The 16158-nt window shown below is 29.5% G+C and overlaps 5 protein-coding genes across 15 annotated transcripts; 2 read left to right on the forward strand and 3 right to left on the reverse strand.

The window, feature by feature from the left end:
* Positions 1 to 11: 11 nt before the first annotated feature.
* LOC114875765 (electron transfer flavoprotein subunit alpha, mitochondrial) lies at positions 12 to 1862 on the reverse strand. 2 transcript variants are annotated; one of them, XM_029186433.2, is made up of 5 exons: positions 1848 to 1862; positions 1574 to 1745; positions 932 to 1261; positions 381 to 833; positions 12 to 301 (listed from the first exon to the last, which is right to left on the reverse strand). In XM_029186433.2, exons 2-5 carry the CDS (start codon positions 1613 to 1615, stop codon positions 125 to 127), a joined length of 1002 nt encoding a protein of 333 aa, XP_029042266.1. In that variant the 5' UTR covers positions 1616 to 1745; positions 1848 to 1862; the 3' UTR covers positions 12 to 124. The 2 variants fall into 2 exon arrangements, with proteins under 2 accessions (XP_029042266.1, XP_029042265.1); XM_029186432.2 differs by having other exon boundaries at positions 1844 to 1858.
* Positions 1863 to 1988: 126 nt separating this feature from the next.
* Positions 1989 to 2533, forward strand: LOC114875768 (60S ribosomal protein L39). Its single transcript, XM_029186438.1, has 3 exons — positions 1989 to 2083; positions 2202 to 2305; positions 2398 to 2533. Exons 1-3 carry the CDS (start codon positions 2081 to 2083, stop codon positions 2444 to 2446), a joined length of 156 nt encoding a protein of 51 aa, XP_029042271.1. The 5' UTR covers positions 1989 to 2080; the 3' UTR covers positions 2447 to 2533.
* A 63-nt stretch (positions 2534 to 2596) lies between these two features.
* On the reverse strand, positions 2597 to 4124 carry LOC114875767 (39S ribosomal protein L22, mitochondrial). Of its 3 annotated transcripts, none has more exons than XM_029186435.1 (4): positions 4041 to 4124; positions 3251 to 3445; positions 2949 to 3162; positions 2597 to 2878 (listed from the first exon to the last, which is right to left on the reverse strand). In XM_029186435.1, the coding sequence occupies exons 2-4, from the start codon at positions 3440 to 3442 to the stop codon at positions 2658 to 2660; spliced, it is 627 nt and encodes a 208-aa protein (XP_029042268.1). In that variant the 5' UTR covers positions 3443 to 3445; positions 4041 to 4124; the 3' UTR covers positions 2597 to 2657. The 3 variants fall into 3 exon arrangements, with proteins under 3 accessions (XP_029042268.1, XP_029042269.1, XP_029042267.1); XM_029186436.1 differs by lacking the exon at positions 4041 to 4124 and adding an exon at positions 3753 to 3839; XM_029186434.2 differs by lacking the exon at positions 4041 to 4124 and adding an exon at positions 3614 to 3749.
* Positions 3859 to 10122, forward strand: LOC114875763 (protein shuttle craft). 3 transcript variants are annotated; one of them, XM_029186429.2, is made up of 10 exons: positions 3859 to 3930; positions 4266 to 5973; positions 6102 to 6275; positions 6353 to 6739; positions 6821 to 7102; positions 7188 to 7478; positions 7572 to 8035; positions 8152 to 8682; positions 8776 to 8882; positions 9004 to 10122. In XM_029186429.2, exons 2-10 carry the CDS (start codon positions 4491 to 4493, stop codon positions 9104 to 9106), a joined length of 3822 nt encoding a protein of 1273 aa, XP_029042262.1. In that variant the 5' UTR covers positions 3859 to 3930; positions 4266 to 4490; the 3' UTR covers positions 9107 to 10122. The 3 variants fall into 3 exon arrangements, with proteins under 3 accessions (XP_029042262.1, XP_029042261.1, XP_029042263.1); XM_029186428.2 differs by lacking the exon at positions 3859 to 3930 and adding an exon at positions 4075 to 4164; XM_029186430.2 differs by lacking the exon at positions 3859 to 3930 and adding an exon at positions 4075 to 4164 and having other exon boundaries at positions 8967 to 9076.
* Positions 10123 to 10277: 155 nt separating this feature from the next.
* LOC114875792 lies at positions 10278 to 16158 on the reverse strand. Of its 6 annotated transcripts, none has more exons than XM_046290109.1 (11): positions 15092 to 15259; positions 14873 to 15005; positions 14281 to 14786; positions 13952 to 14159; positions 13664 to 13874; positions 13309 to 13573; positions 13044 to 13196; positions 12361 to 12939; positions 11845 to 12266; positions 11553 to 11760; positions 10278 to 11412 (listed from the first exon to the last, which is right to left on the reverse strand). In XM_046290109.1, the coding sequence occupies exons 3-11, from the start codon at positions 14306 to 14308 to the stop codon at positions 11183 to 11185; spliced, it is 2304 nt and encodes a 767-aa protein (XP_046146065.1). In that variant the 5' UTR covers positions 14309 to 14786; positions 14873 to 15005; positions 15092 to 15259; the 3' UTR covers positions 10278 to 11182. The 6 variants fall into 6 exon arrangements, 5 of the variants coding, with proteins under 5 accessions (XP_046146065.1, XP_046146067.1, XP_046146066.1 ...); XM_046290111.1 differs by having other exon boundaries at positions 14281 to 14577; positions 14673 to 15005; XM_046290110.1 differs by having other exon boundaries at positions 14281 to 14606; positions 14673 to 15005.

Genomic DNA, 16158 nt, shown 5'->3' on the forward strand with positions numbered 1-16158 from the left:
AAAATAAGTAATCAGTAATAAACATTATTTTAATTCATAATAGAAAACAGTTTAATATTGTTAATAAATTTGTTGTATACATACTGATCTACACATATATACGTATAAAATATTAAGTTAAAATTTACAACTTTTCTGTAAGTTCAGGTACAGCTTTAAATAAATCAGCAACCAAACCATAATCAGCTACTTGGAAGATTGGAGCTTCAGGATCCTTGTTAATTGCAACAATTGTCTTTGAGTCTTTCATACCGGCAAGATGTTGAATTGCCCCAGATATACCCACCGCAATGTATAAATCCTAAAAAGATGTAAAGTAACATACAAATAATTTCATTAATGATAACAACAGTAAGAATATAATTGTGAATGAAGCTTACTGGAGCAACAATTTTTCCAGTTTGTCCGACTTGTAAATCATTAGGTACAAAACCAGCATCGACAGCAGCACGCGAAGCACCAACTGCTGCATTAAGTTTATCTGCTAGACTATATAATAATTTAAAGTTTTCTCCAGATTTCATCCCTCTTCCCCCCGATACAACAATCTTTGCAGATGTTAATTCTGGCCTGTCAGATTTGCTCAACTCTTGTTTGATAAATTCTACTAATGATGATTTGTATTCACCGCTTGGTGCAGGCTCACATTTAGCACTGCCCCCTTCTAAAGGTACTGCTTCAAACGCAGTACCTCTCACAGAAATTACTTTTACATTATCTTTACATTTTAAAGTTTGAATTGCATTTCCAGCATAAATTGTACGAACAAATGTATCTGCAGTCTTGATTCCAATAATATCACTTACAGGAGATACATCTAATTTAGCTGCAACCTCACAATAAAAACTTATATATAAATTTAGAACTTTGTATATCAACAATTATTTACTAAAAATAAATTTATATTAAACTTTTAACCGATCATACTTACTCTTGGTAATAATGCTTTACCAAAGGCAGTGGCACCAGCTAAAATATGTGTAAATTTATGTTGATTTTGAGTTGCAATAATCAGAGGAGTTAATGCTTCTGGTAAAAATCCTTTAAATGCATCATTTTCTGCTACAAGCACTTTAGACACACCATTAGCTTTACTAACAGTTTCTGCTACTTTTTCACATTTATTACCAGCAACTAAAACTGTTACATCTCCGCCAATTTTTTTTGCTGCGCTTAACGCATTACAGGTAATAGGAAGAACCATTTCATTATTATGTTCTGCAATAACTAACGTAGATTCATATCGTGCCAATAACCCATACTAAAACAATATACATTGTTATTAAATTTTATAACAAGTCACAATCATAATTTCATTTATTTTCTATTATAATATACCTATACCAATATTTAAAATATTTCATTTATGTTCAATATTAAAGGGTTTAAAAATATAAATACAAACTTCCTTTTGACACATATTTATAATCATTATGAAGAAGTGTATCTTATTAAACTAATACAATTTTTTAAATATCATAAGTAGCATGAATTACTATATTCTTAGTAATTATTACTAATAATTATATTATTAATTAATAAAACAAATGAAAAACGAATTTTTCCTACTCACTTTATTACTAACTTTTAGTGTTCTAAAACACGCAGTAAACATCTTTTACAACAATAATTTAAAATATTGCTATTCAATTATTAGTTCTTCAGTAACACAATAAAATTAATTTATATCTATACAAAGTCCAAAGTCCTCAATAAGAGGATAACAGTTCTTTTTATATACGTAACTGTAATAAATATAAAAAAAATTACATAAAACGTTTAAATAATGTCTCAAAAGCTGTATAATACATGTATGTACATATGTAAATATGTAAATACATACATACACATTAACAAGTATTTATTTCTTTAGATATAAAATATATGAAACACACATCACGTAACAAGAAAAAAAATTAAATTATGAATCTTTGAAAGTTTTGAAAGTTCTATATTTAGTATTTATTTAATCATGTTGGTAATACATTTAGTAACATTTTCATGCAGGAAACACTGTGTCTGAAACAGAATCCAGAATCCATCACCTATCGTTCATTCCGTCAATTGTGGAAGGAGCAAGATGGTAAGTTTTTGGTTATGTTATAAAATCTATTAACCGTATTAACATCCTAAGAACTATGTTTAAATAATTATTGAAAACTAGAAATTCAAACGTATCCAAATTCTGTTGTGTATTTCAGTCGGCTCACAAAACATTTATTATCAAGCGAAAGCTTGCTAAAAAACTGAAACAAAACAGACCAATTCCCCAATGGGTCAGAATGCGTACTGGCAATACCATCAGGTAATAATTTTTTAAATATAATTATGATGTTTAAGTAAGCTAAATATTAGATATATATAAATTTACAAACAATGTGATCCCTATTTTGGCAGATATAATGCAAAACGACGTCACTGGAGAAGAACAAAACTAAAATTGTAAATCTGCTATGATGTGTATTTGTTTTGCGTTTATTATTATGCAATCAAGTATTCATTCTTAAATAAATACAAAATTTAAAACATAAAATTGTTTTTAAATATACTGAAACTAATTTCTTAAACTACCTGAAAGTTAAATACAATGAAAAAGTATGTTTATAGAATTGTTTATTTGTACATGGGTAAGTTTATGTATGTATATACGTAATGAATTACAATGTATGGGTGATTTTACGGTGATGCATATTAGTCATCCATTCTTGTAATAATTCTTCACCACTTTTAGGTGGATTCTGATAATAGTGTTTCGGTGGTTTTCCTTCTTCCAAACGTACAAAGTAATTGCAATATCTATAATGTACTGTTCCAACTCTGGCTTTAGCATGGCGTCTTATACCTTTTATTACTATACCTTTTGTTGCAAAAGATTCAGCTGAAAAATATAATAAAATTATTGCATATTCATTATTAATACAACAACATTTCATAATTAATATACTTACCAACCCACAAGTTACTCTTAAATTCAATGTTATGTTCCTCCACGGCCATGCGTTGTGCTTCTAATATAACTTCTTTTGCTATCGCTGCACCTTTCTTTTTCAGAAAACTTAATTGTTTAACAGCCTCATCCACAGTCATACCTCTTACAAAAGAAGAAATATACCACATGTTTAATGGACTGTATTTTATATTCTTTTTCATGTGACACACATACTAAAATATACAACGGAAGCATTATTTATAATCTTGCAACAAATGAACAGAAGAGTGTAATAATTTTTCGAACAAAAAATGAATTTACACCAGGTCTCTTCTCTTCACCAGGTTTTTGTGGTGGAAAGATGGTTTTGTTGTACTTAAGAAAGCTTGGACGTTCAGGTTCATCTCTATATCCGTAATATGATCTTTGTATAGTAGATAAACGATTCAAATTATTTGCAATAAATACGTTATTTGACATAAATCGTTGTACACACTGTTTCATGGACTGCATTTCCTATAAGAAATATGTTAAATTATAAACATTAAGTGATATTAAATCTTAAAAAATTTAATAACGTTTATAATGATTAAAGTTTGAAAAATCTGAAGACATCAAAGCATAACCTATACACTGTGATATATCATAATTATACATTATTGAACTAATTCAAAAGATACTTGCGTTTAATCAGAATAATTAAAGAATTTTTTTAAATTAAAAACCAAAGAACTGCTGTTTAATTATTCGTTATGAAAGATAGTTTTTATACACATGTATTTATTTATATATATATATACATATAAGTATCACATAAACATACTGTGTTCAATTTAGCGAAAACTATTGATTTAAAAATATTCCTATGTAAGTATGTATATGTGTAATTCCATAGAGGAAACCAAATATGTTAAACGTGGTGCCATCTATTCAAGTATCAGAAAATTAATCCAGTCTCATACACGATATCCAACCATCGCAATTCTAAAGTTCCCTCTGTTGTAAGTACTAATTTCTCTTTGCATAATTTCATACATACTTGACAAATATCAGTTACAATCTTTTATTTGTTTTCAAGTATTACTTTTATTACAATTTAAGAAATATTTACTTGACTATGTAGTTGTAATGAAACGTCAATTGTGTGTTTGAAGTTATTATTTTAAAAAGATTTTATGAATTTCTGAACTGTATTCTAGATCAGGAACAAGTGTGACTGGTTTCTGTTAACGAAGGTATCTTTCGATTCGCGATTGATAAGTCACGATTAAAAAGAAAAATTTTCACTTTTTATATCCTATAAAGTCATATCAGATTCATATTTTTTTTATTACAGAAAAAACGACTGAAGATTTATATTAAGAAAACTTAATAGGAAAGTACTTACATATATACAGCTAAATATTCGAAGAGGAACAAGTTAATCATATTTTAGGTTCAATTTTGTATCAGGCATATATTAAATCGCACGAGATTTAGAAATATAATTACTCTTTCGTTATTACTATTAATTATAACACAGAAAATCGTTCTTCGATACACGTGCAATTGTGGAAAAATTATGGCCACATGGGATGGTTCTGATTCTAAACCAGAGGATCAAAATTATTATACATATTTTAATGAAAATATTACTGGTCCTGCAGCAGGAACCTGGACATTCTTTCCTAATAATGTAAATAATGAGTATTTACCAGCTAATCGCGAATATTATGTACAAAATGAACCTTTATTTGAGCAAAATGACCCAAATACTTCCTATCGTACGAACACAGATGGTTGGTCAATGTCATCTGTAGCCAGTATTTATCAGAAACATGTAATGAGTATAGTAGATAATGCTGAAATGTCAGGCAATCAAAAATGCTTTACAAGTACTATTAAACCTCAACAAAGTTTTGCATCTAATAACCATTGGAAGGATGATTACAATTTAGAAACAATTGAAACTAAACATAATTTGGTAGAAAGAATAAAGAAAACAGGTAATTCGAATCTTCATGTTACGGCTGAAGAGTTTGTGCCAAATAATACAGAACTGGATGATAAAAGATTTAGATTACAAAATAAAAGGTCTATCCATACTACGGATGCTTCTGTTAAAAATAGTAGCGAAACATTAGACAAACATACATTTTATAATACTAGTAGACACGAAAGAAAATACAATACTAGGAGAAACTCAAATTATAAACCTAAAGAAGGACAACAGGATAATCAATTTCATAAACGAAATACATATAAAAATTCGTATCAACAAGGAAAAGTCTCCCATAAATTTCAAGGTAATAAATGTTTTACTAACAAATACTATTCAGATAAATCACAGGCAGATGTAAAAGGTATAGATGAGAATATATTAGATAAGGATACAATGAATAATACCGATGCCTCTAGTAGTAAAGAATTTTATGCAACAAGTTTAAATAAAAGTGAATTATTATCGAGTATGGAAATAAATTTGAATAACAATAAAAGAGCATTAAACAAGAGGAGTGGTGAAAGTAGTACCGTTAGAGATGAAGGTTTACAAGAAAATGATACAAAGCAGTGTAATAATCAGGTTAAGGAATTCGCTTACTATGGTTCTGGTTCAAAGCAATTCCATAATAATCGCAGAAACACAAAGAAGTATCCGTACAATATTAAATACAACAGAGAAGAAAATAATTTTAAAGAAAAGAGACGGAATTATCAAGGATATAGTAGAGAAAATTTTAGTAAAGAGCATAAATCTAAAGTAATAAAGGAGCAAATGTGTAGAAACGGAGAACATAACGAGCTTCGAGAATGTTGTAGAGACGAAATGGGACTTGAAATAAAGGAAATAAAAGAAAAGAAATATAATTACCAAGGGTTTAATGAATCAAAAGAATATAACAAGGAAAACAAAAATGAAATGTTCTTGAAAGAAAAAGATAGAAATAAAGGTTCTGTATTTGTTGAAAACAATGAAAAAGGAAATGAACATTGGAATAACAAAAGAGAAAGCAGCGAAAGAAATAGTGTTCAAAAATGGGGGAAAAATAAAAAATCTTATGTTGGTATGTACATGATTTTATTTTTTCATTGTAATATAATTGTATATAAACAATGACTATGACAACAACAATAACAATAACAATAACAATAACAATAATAATTGTCATTTCATTACTTTATAATTATATAGATGACGACGCCAATCAAAGGGAGAGATTAGCGGATCAACTAAGTAGGGGGCAACTAGAATGTTTAGTATGTTGTGAATACATTAAACAGAATGATTATATTTGGTCATGCTCTAATTGTTACCACGTTCTACATTTAAAGTGTATTAAAAAATGGGCAAAATCGTCGCAAGTAGGTAAGTAGGCAATTTTCAGAATATATGATATAAGAATAAAAGTTTTATAAGATGTTCACTATATGCATACTGTTTAGAAAATGGTTGGAGATGTCCAGCCTGTCAAAATATGAGCGAAACGATTCCTGAAAACTGTTACTGTTTTTGTGGCAAGACAAAAGCACCTGAATGGAATCGTAGGGATGTTGCACATTCTTGCGGCGAAGTTTGTGGTAGACTACTATCAAAAAATTGTACTCACAAATGCACGCTTCTGTGTCATCCAGGCTCTTGTCCACCGTGTACAGCAATGGTAACAAAGTATTGTGGTTGCGGTAAAACATTGCAAACAGTCCAGTGCAGCGGCCATAAATTATTGCTCTGTGATTCTATATGTGATAAACTCTTAAATTGTGGTAAGCACAAATGTGAAAGACAATGCCACCATGGAGAATGTGAAAATTGTAATAAAACAGTAACGCAAAGTATGTAATTTTAGTAAATTTATATTTCTGTGTGTTATATTTAAATATAATTAGAAACGTATATAATAAATTTATTTTCAGTATGTTATTGCGGTAAAAATACAAGAGATGTTACATGTCAGAGCAATATTTTGCTTACATATTCTTGCGAGACTACTTGTGGTAAATTATTAGATTGTGGTAATCATACTTGTACAAAGTTATGCCATGCTGATGCTTGCGAGTGTTGTTCTTTAACTCCGGAAAAAATTACAACTTGTTGCTGCGGACAGACGCCATTAACAGAAATAAGACAAACTTGCTTAGACCCAGTTCCAGTATGTGATAAAGTTTGTTCCAAAAAACTAAAGTGTGGACAACCTAGTGAGTAGATATTTAAAAAAAAAAAAATGATTATTTAAAATGTAAAATGATAAAAGATAAAAATATAATTGTATATTGTTTATAGGTAGTCCTCATAGCTGTAAAGCAAAATGTCATCAAGGGGATTGCCCTAACTGCGACTTAACTACCGATGTTAAGTGTCGTTGCGGAAATATGGACAGAGAAATAGCTTGTAAAGATTTAACATCGAAAGCTGATGACGCTCGATGTGAGAAGAAGTGCACAAAAAAACGTTCTTGCGGAAAGCATAAATGTAATCAGTTATGTTGTATAGAAATAGAACATGTCTGTCCATTGGTGTGTTCTAAAACCTTAAGTTGCGGTAGACATAAATGTGAACAAAGTTGTCATAAAGGTATTGTGTGTCATTTACGAAAAATTACTAATTACTAATTAGATTCTACATGAAACGAATATAAATTAATTTATATAACGTTGCCATTTATAGGGAGATGTCAACCTTGTTGGCACAGTAGTTTTGATGAATTATACTGTGAATGCGGAGCTGCTGTTATATATCCTCCTGTTCCTTGTGGTACGAGAAGACCTACTTGCGATAGGCCCTGTTCTCGTCAACACTCTTGTGGCCACGAAGTACTACATAATTGTCACAGTGAACCAACCTGCCCTCCTTGCACTGTTCTTACTCAGAGATGGTGTCACGGTAAACACGAACTTCGAAAAGCTGTTCCATGTTATGTTACTGAAATTTCATGTGGTTTACCATGTAATAAACCTATATCGTGCGGTCGGCATAAATGTATCAGTACTTGTCATACGGGCCCATGTGAAAAACCAGGACAACAATGTATTCAACCTTGCACTACTCCAAGGGAAATGTGCGGACATGTTTGTGCAGCTCCGTGTCATGAGGGTAAATGTCCAGACACTCCGTGTAAGGAGATGGTAAAGGTAATAATTACATCTCGTACATTACGTATGATTATTTCTTTATTTTAGTATGACATATTTTTTTTTCTTCCCTTCTTTTCTTTTCTTAACCACCAATAAACGTAATATCTATACAGGTGACATGTCAATGTGGACATAGATCTATGTCCCGTGTGTGTGCTGAAAATTCTAAAGAATATCAGAGAATAGCAAGCAGTATATTAGCTAGTAAAATGACTGATATGCAGTTGGGTCATTCTATTAATTTGGACCAAGTATTTGGCCAAGGTGCAAAGAAGCAAAATCAGTTGAAAACTTTAGAGTGCAACGATGAATGTAAAACGATAGAACGTAATAGAAAACTGGCGCTAGGTTTGCAAATAGCGAATCCAGATTTAAGCGGAAAATTAATGCCTAAATATAGTGATTTCATGAAACAGTGGGCTAAGAAAAATCCGCAGTTTTGTCAAATGGTTCATGATAAATTAACCGAATTGGTTCAATTAGCGAAAATTTCCAAACAGAAGTCTCGTAGTTATTCTTTTGATTGTATGAACAAAGATAAGCGTCATTTTGTTCATGAATCTTGTGAACATTTTGGCTGTGAAAGTCAAGCATATGATCAAGAACCAAAAAGAAATGTTGTAGCTACTGCTGTAAAGGATAAGGTAATAATAATGTTTCCTTTCCTTTCCTTTCAACGGCTTCAAATAAATTATATGTATATTTCTTTTTCAAAAATATATGTAAATTTCTTGTAGTGTTGGTTACCGAGCTATAGTTTATTAGAAATCGTGCAGCGAGAAAATGGTCAAAGAAAAGTTCCAGGTCCGATGCTGAATACCTTAAAAACCGATGGACCTGTAAAGTAAGTGTTTCACTTTGTGTACATTTCTAACATAAAATTTTTAATATTTTTTTTTCTCCTTTTCTTTTTGTTACAAATGAACAGGTCATCACAATTTTTGTTTAAAAATTTTGTTTATTAGGACAATATTATCACTGCCTACACAGAGGAGCCAAAAAACAGAAATACAGTCAACCGCGAAGACAGCTGAACCAGAAATAGATTACTTTGATTATCATGGTTAAAATAATTCTTTATGTCATGTACATACAAGTGTAAGTAACGGAGATGATACAAAAATTTTAATGCAATTGATCGATTAAACATTTTAACGATCATTGTAAAATATGGATTCTGTCATGACGTTACGTTGCAAGTTGTGTAAATGATACTTATTACATTAGTAGCACTGAACTTGTATAAAAATTGTAAAATTACAAAAATTAAGATCTAACGAAGATAGAACAATTTCATTTTCATTCTATATTTAATACCCCCATTTATTAAATAAAAAATGAAGTATATGTACATATATTATGGAGTATATGCATATACTCCATAAAATTAACAAAAGAATTTACAAAGCAATATTTTGATGAATTATGTATGTACTTTAGATTTGATTTTACAATAATTTTATTAAATTTTATCGGAATAATACGGGTATCGTTTAATAACAATCCAATTTTTGTCGATAAAAATAGTGTTTTATTGTGCGCTGTTCCCTCGAACAGTATTTATATATCAGTTCAATGAAAATAATACCATTAAATATTATACATTAAATCGTATATAAATATTGGTTTATATTAATAATTTCATAAGCCACCCAAGTCAATTTTTATAAACATTTAATGTAGGTAACACAAGTATGTATTTGGCACATTGAACATTGATAATATATTACACTATATACTAAAATCTAATATAAGTTTCTAAACAAATAGCCAATGAGACCTTTCATGCTTATGTAAAGTATCTGTTGCTTATTTTGCAAAATATTTCACAGTCTACCAATCACTAATAATTTGTTATTATTATATTAATATACAAAACTGACACATTATATTGTTATTTGTTTCAAGAATGTATATAATAAGTGAAAGAAACGAGCGATAAATAATTTAAGTATCTAATTGAAGAAAAAATGTAATAAATATGTAGAAAAAGCTAAATGCAGTGGCATATTTTCAAAATAACAAATAATTCGTACATATGTATATAACAGCAGTCTCTTTTCTCATAAAGTAGTATCTTATTGGACACTTATTTACATAAGCGTAAAAGGTCTTCTACTCTACACATAAATTATGTATCACATGTAGGATCACAACACTGTTACAATTTGTATTTGTAGGTAAATTGATTATACATCAGTTGTAAAGAGTTTTTGTCGAACATTTGATAGTAGGGCACTTCAAACTTGAACTGGTATTATTACTACTAATTATCATTTGGTGCAGTAGACATAGAGTAAAAACTTATTTGTAAGTGATTTTTTATCTACTATAACACTTTTTCTTTTATATACAGAATTTAAGATTTTTTCCGTAGGAAATAGTAGTATTTTTTAACAGATTCATTATTCTATTACAGTATGAAAAAATGTTATTTTTGATTTAACATATTTCTCATAAGAATTTGATAAAGAGACAGAAACTTAAAATATTATCAAAATAACTTTTTTTTTTTTTTCAACTAATCTACTGTAAAAATAGAAATATTTTTCAATCAAAATATATTCTTTAGAAGAACATTTCTTGTGTAAAGTTTCTTTTAAAAATTTGATATATGCACTTCACATACATATATGTATATGTATATTTATATAATAAGATAGAACACACTGTTCTTGTTTGGAACAATATACTGATCTATTGCTCTATTTACTTAAACATTTTATTTATTAGACTTGTTTTATTTATTAGATCATAGTTGATTATGATTAAAAAAAAAGAGACACAAATATTGTTACTTTTTACGCGATAAAAGAAATTAAAAATTGTTTCAAATTGTTAATAATAACAACACAAATTTGAATTATATTTTTAAGTTTGTTCCTTTTTTGTTTGAAATACTGTTAACAAGTAAGGTTTTCTATGTACTGATTTTAAGACGTACAAAATTATTCGTAATCTTAATCATAAAAAAAAAAAGCAAGTGGTATAAGTATACCTTTGTGAGTTTGAAAACGTAAACACACAAGTAAAATATAAAGTTTCAAAAATATTTGTTTTGGCATATCAATTCTTTGGTTCTATATGTATATGTATATGTATATGTATATGTATATGTATATGTAGATTTAAAAATATATTGCTTCATAAGTAAGGATTATTACCTCGTTTCACATGTATATTACAGTTAGGATAACCACTCAGATACTGATGTCGCGGATGAACTGATGGTTGCTTAGTAATACTTGCCATTGCCCATCCCATTATTAATTCTATACCTCTACACACAGTTTGATACATAAACCAGGGCCATGGTCTAGGATATTGTGTGATAATGGCCCGTGTACCATATGTTACACTTTCAGCTAAAAGACCTAAAAATTTGAAATAATAATATTAACATTAATATTTGCATTTTACGCATTAAATCAGAAAATTGTTGTCCCATTTAAATATAACATTACATACTTAATAAATTTGAACAATAATAATTTTGTAGTGGATATTACATTACCGTACGGTCCGAAGATACGTGCTACGTCCGTAATGCATAAAATAATTCCTAAAATTGCAGTTGCACATGTAATGTTCAATACTTTTCGGATTTGCGATCTTCTAATTGCTGCAGTGTTTGCTTCTAATATATGCAAAGGTGTATCAGATTTTGTTCTGTTTACGTATGCAATGTGATTCAATATTGAATGAAGCGTGAAATCGCTACTCTGAAAATAAAAGTTAAGAAAATACAAAGTAATGTAAGAACAATCCATCTAAATGAAAAATGCGTAATAATAAAGTAAAAGTACCGCAATTTTTCCTTCAGGCTTCGTGGTTTCAGAAAGTAAATTAGTCTCAACCGTTATATCTTCAATATCTTCTTTCTCTTTCTCTTTTTCGTTTTTCCAGGATAAATTTTTCTTTCGTGATTTTCCATCATCATTATCTTTATCTTTATTCTTTTCAGTCATTAGAGCTGCCTTTTCACTACAGTCAGGTTGATCCGAATCAGATTCAGATTTTTCTTGTATTTCCATTTTTTCAGGAACTATGCTACGCCCATGAGTGGGACTTCTACTTAAAGTTCTGATACTTATGTCGCTACTCCGACGATTTAGATCCAGCAATTTCATCTGACCAAGTTTCGAATTGTCTCGAAAAGAAATATCTGAATTTCTTCGTAATTCAATTCTAGAAGTAAAGCCGCTAATATCTGAATTACGTCTCGAACCTAAAATGTAATAAAAAAAAAAAAAAAAAAAAAAAAAAAAAAAATCGATTGTAAATGTTTTTTTCGAACCAAATTCATACGGTAAATATTTTACCTGAAGGACTCAAATCCATAACTTTTGGTAATTTCGAATGTTCATTTGTAGGTAACATTCGTCTCGGTGTCCTGTTTCCAAAATCGCTATTTCTTTTCAATTTAGCAGCAAATTGAGAACTTCTGTTTTTTTCGTGTGAAAAGTCGGAACATCGTCTTAAATCTCTAACGCTTCCTATTGGTGTAACATTTTCAGAATATCTTCTGGACATTCTATCCGGTGATCGTCTTCTATTAATTTCGGGTGAATGTTTAGGACTAAAGTCGGAATTGCGTCGATATCCTGATGTAGCGAAACCATCCTCTTCGTTTATAAATCTAACACTGCATTCTGAGTTTCTTCTAGAAGATTTAGATGCATCGCTGCTACGTCTACTGGCTACGGAGCTTCTACGGCTTGGGCTGGTTACCGTTATTATAGGTTCGTTAATTGTCGATGGCGTAGGTGTTGGAGGTCTGACATATACTTCTGGCACTGTTGACACAGGAACTACTTTCTCATCCTGCGATGTACTTTTACATGGAGATTTGTTAAAATCTCTTTGAATCTGCTCTTTCTTAGTTACTTTAATGAGTCCATCTATAGTATTAAGAAGATAAAGATTGAAGAAACTTAACGTTCCCGTTCATGTACCTGTTCATATACATATATGTATATATATATTTTTTTTTTCTTTTTGTTACCTGTGGAAGTTTTGTTCGAATCGTTTGTAAAAGTTGCAGGTTCGGCTTCTTCTACATCTTTAACTTTAGAATTGAGCAAAGTAGGTACTAAGGCAGCAGCAACAGATGATGCTAAGTTATTATAGGGTGCTAACATAGCTAATTGCATAATGCCTAAAATAGTATTGAGTATCCTCATTAACTGAACTTAGGTCATCTACACGAAATGTTCTAATAAACATGTAGCTTTGCTTAAAATAAAACTAGTATATGTATAGAAATGAACCTTTGTGATGTATATTCGAATTATCTCTCATCAGCATACTACTTGGCACAGTTTGCAGTAGATGAATTATTTTATATCCTGCATATAGGAATATCAAATACAAAAGAATACTCCAAATAAGGAACAATGTTTGGACCACGTATTTCACCATGTTACAGTTATGAGAGGTAAGAGCAATGTCGCTAGCGATCACAAAAACAAAGTGTGCTGTTATAACTAAACTGAGACAAGATTCTTTTTGTAATTTTTCTGGTCCAAATTTAAGCTGAAAATTTATTCAATTACATATTAGATAATTTCTTTCTTTTTTTTTTTTTTTTTTGTTACAACGTGCAGATTACTTGGATAACTTTACCTGAGTTAACTGCAAAAATGCCAATTGTATAAGACTAAAAGCTGACGTGACACAGGGAAATCCAATATCCCATATCACAGATCCAATAATTTTGGGCATGATATCTTTAAGATTATACGGATCTATAAAGAGGCAAGTTGCCCTTGATGCTCCGAGTATACATAAAAACATATTAATTGTAGTCATAAAAGGCCGGCTAGATATAAGAGATCTAGAAAATGAGACAAACATTTTATGTGATCGTTTATCTTGAAAATACTAAAAATATTAAATATTATTAATGTATACCTTAAATGTAAGATAGATAGAAATGTATAAAATGCAAGTACAAAGAACAAACAGGCGAAACCATATGTATGTAAAAGAAAAATCCATTTCAATTCTTGATTTATCGACACCAATGATGGAGTTGTGATTAATAATTTATCTAATATTGAAGATGCTGACAAATTAGAAACACAGTTTTGTCCAGGTATTGGTGTAGTAACGTTCATACCTATTGATAAAACATAGATGATTATTATTATTATTATTAATGTATTTCAATTTGTGATTCTTCAAACAAAATTATTAAACATAATGCGGCAAAACAAATGATAACATAAGGAGCAACTGACCACCAGTCCAATTAGTAAGATTATCCATAATCTCTGGATTGATGTTCACAGCACATCACTAACTTTAGTTCTAATTTTGAAATTTGAACAATGGAGAATGAAACTTTTCCAATTGAAACGAACAAGTTATCGCAAGAACGAAGTTTGAAATGTGGCAGCAGCAACAGGCTTTGCTTATAGAGTAGTTGTAATCGCACCCCTTCTCTGATTCGCGTCTATCCTCGTCTCTTACTCTTACTCTTCCGTTAGAAATATTGATTTTACACAGAGAGGGTTGGAGGGAGAGTTCAGACCATCCTAAGCTTTTACGCTTGTCAATTGTTTATCTTTAGAATTTAAGTAGAGCATTGCTAAATATATCAAATTAATTCAGTTTTACCGTTTATTATTACCTTGTTACAACCATACGCGTAACATTTTACTATTTAAGTCTCATCTGCATACTTTTTTTTTTTGTAACATTCTGTTTTTGATTGATACTAAAAATGTTATTTCCGTCGTTTCAACTACACATAGAATTATTTATAACAAATTTGAATTTGACCATCCTTTCTTGATAATTCTCACAAAATTTGTTTATTAATTTTATTACCTTATATATTTATATAAAGATTTGAAAAATAATAACAGGTATTACTTTTTTCTTTTTATCTAATTTTTTACATTTTATGCAGTACATGTAAGATTTTATGAAAAGTTGAACGAATATATGTATATTGTAATTGCTAGAAATAAAAAATTAAACTTGTTAAGGAATAAATGATCCACAGTAGCAAGAGGTAAACTCTATATTTAGATCCAAATCAATTACCTTTCTGTCATTTTCTGCGACAGGCGTCGTTATACACCAGTGAATAAGCTTCTCTAGTTTCAATAAGATGTAAAAGTATCTTCATTAAGGTAACGTCGAACGGATGAACGAATTGTAATATCTTGGTACTTGAAATATTCAACTGGATTGAAAGTTTAAAATATTTATCTGAAATTCAAGACTATTAGTAACAGAAAGAATCATTGAAAAACACATTTGATTTCAGTTTTTAATATTATAACAAGTTATATGCTATATTAAAACATTAAAAAGACAAAAATTAAGAAATAGTATTACAAATAAACAGCTTTTTATTACAATATGACATTTACATTTCAGTTCTTTCTATTTTAAATATATACTTGGTAACATTTCATTACAGCACAATACAAATAGCAGAAAAAAAAAATAAACTCATTATTATATTAATATTATTAGAAAAGCAGCAAATAAGATCCTTGAAATGTTAAAAAAGTACACTTTAAATTTATTCAATGGATTTAACTGTGATATTATAATTTTTAAATTGTTATATCTTATATGTTGTATGTGAATTTAGTATTTATTTACATACCTAGTATACGACTATCATGAAAATGCTATAACAGACTTGTATACATATATTAGCAATGATATTTTTAAGCTAGTCAATGAAGTTGACACGCTCTGACTGCTACTAATTGTAAAAGAATAAATATAGGACTCAAAACTTCAGAATATTCTAAAGTACTTTGTCCTGATAACTTTTTACACAAAAGGTACTTAAAAACAAATATTAGAAGCAGCGATATGAGACTCCATAATCCTCTTAGAATAGCATCTTTGAGCATTCCTCCCATGTGCATCCTTATAAATATAATTGCACAAAAATAGGTGTTTAAACCATCCGCTACAAAAAGCGGTGAAAACACTACCCACCATCCTGAATGGCCCAAAAAATAATTATCATCCAACTTAAGAGCTAATAACACTGTAAAAATTGTTAACGAAACTAAATTTATCCATATTTCAAAAATTGTTAAGCCCAACCAATGTACTAGCTCGTTTAAAGAAAATATCATTTTAGG

This window comes from Osmia bicornis, chromosome 2 (assembly GCF_907164935.1).
Source record: "Osmia bicornis bicornis chromosome 2, iOsmBic2.1, whole genome shotgun sequence".
NCBI lineage: Eukaryota > Metazoa > Arthropoda > Insecta > Hymenoptera > Megachilidae > Osmia > Osmia bicornis.

Bases quoted from the DNA above. Each gene is read 5' to 3' on its own strand.
- LOC114875765 (XM_029186433.2), bottom strand. From the start codon at position 1,615: ATGTTTACTGCGTGTTTTAGAACACTAAAAGTTAGTAATAAA. The intron at 1,262-1,573 runs GTGAGTAGGAAA...ATATTGTTTTAG, and splicing joins CACTAAAAGTTAGTAATAAA to TATGGGTTATTGGCACGATA. The intron at 834-931 runs GTAAGTATGATC...TTTTATTGTGAG, and splicing joins GTAAAGCATTATTACCAAGA to GTTGCAGCTAAATTAGATGT.
- LOC114875768 (XM_029186438.1), top strand. The intron at 2,306-2,397 runs GTAATAATTTTT...CTATTTTGGCAG, and splicing joins CGTACTGGCAATACCATCAG to ATATAATGCAAAACGACGTC.
- LOC114875767 (XM_029186435.1), bottom strand. From the start codon at position 3,442: ATGCAGTCCATGAAACAGTGTGTACAACGATTTATGTCAAATAACGTA. The intron at 3,163-3,250 runs GTAAATTCATTT...TGTATATTTTAG, and splicing joins GTGAAGAGAAGAGACCTGGT to TATGTGTGTCACATGAAAAA. The intron at 2,879-2,948 runs GTAAGTATATTA...TATATTTTTCAG, and splicing joins TAAGAGTAACTTGTGGGTTG to CTGAATCTTTTGCAACAAAA.
- LOC114875763 (XM_029186429.2), top strand. From the start codon at position 4,491: ATGGCCACATGGGATGGTTCTGATTCTAAACCAGAGGATCAAAATTAT. The intron at 6,276-6,352 runs GTAAGTAGGCAA...CATACTGTTTAG, and splicing joins GGCAAAATCGTCGCAAGTAG to AAAATGGTTGGAGATGTCCA. The intron at 7,479-7,571 runs GTATTGTGTGTC...TGCCATTTATAG, and splicing joins TGAACAAAGTTGTCATAAAG to GGAGATGTCAACCTTGTTGG.
- LOC114875792 (XM_046290109.1), bottom strand. From the start codon at position 14,308: ATGGATAATCTTACTAATTGGACTGGTG. The intron at 11,761-11,844 runs GTACTTTTACTT...TTTTATTTTCAG, and splicing joins AGCCTGAAGGAAAAATTGCG to AGTAGCGATTTCACGCTTCA. The intron at 11,413-11,552 runs GTAATGTAATAT...TCAAATTTTTAG, and splicing joins ACGTATCTTCGGACCGTACG to GTCTTTTAGCTGAAAGTGTA.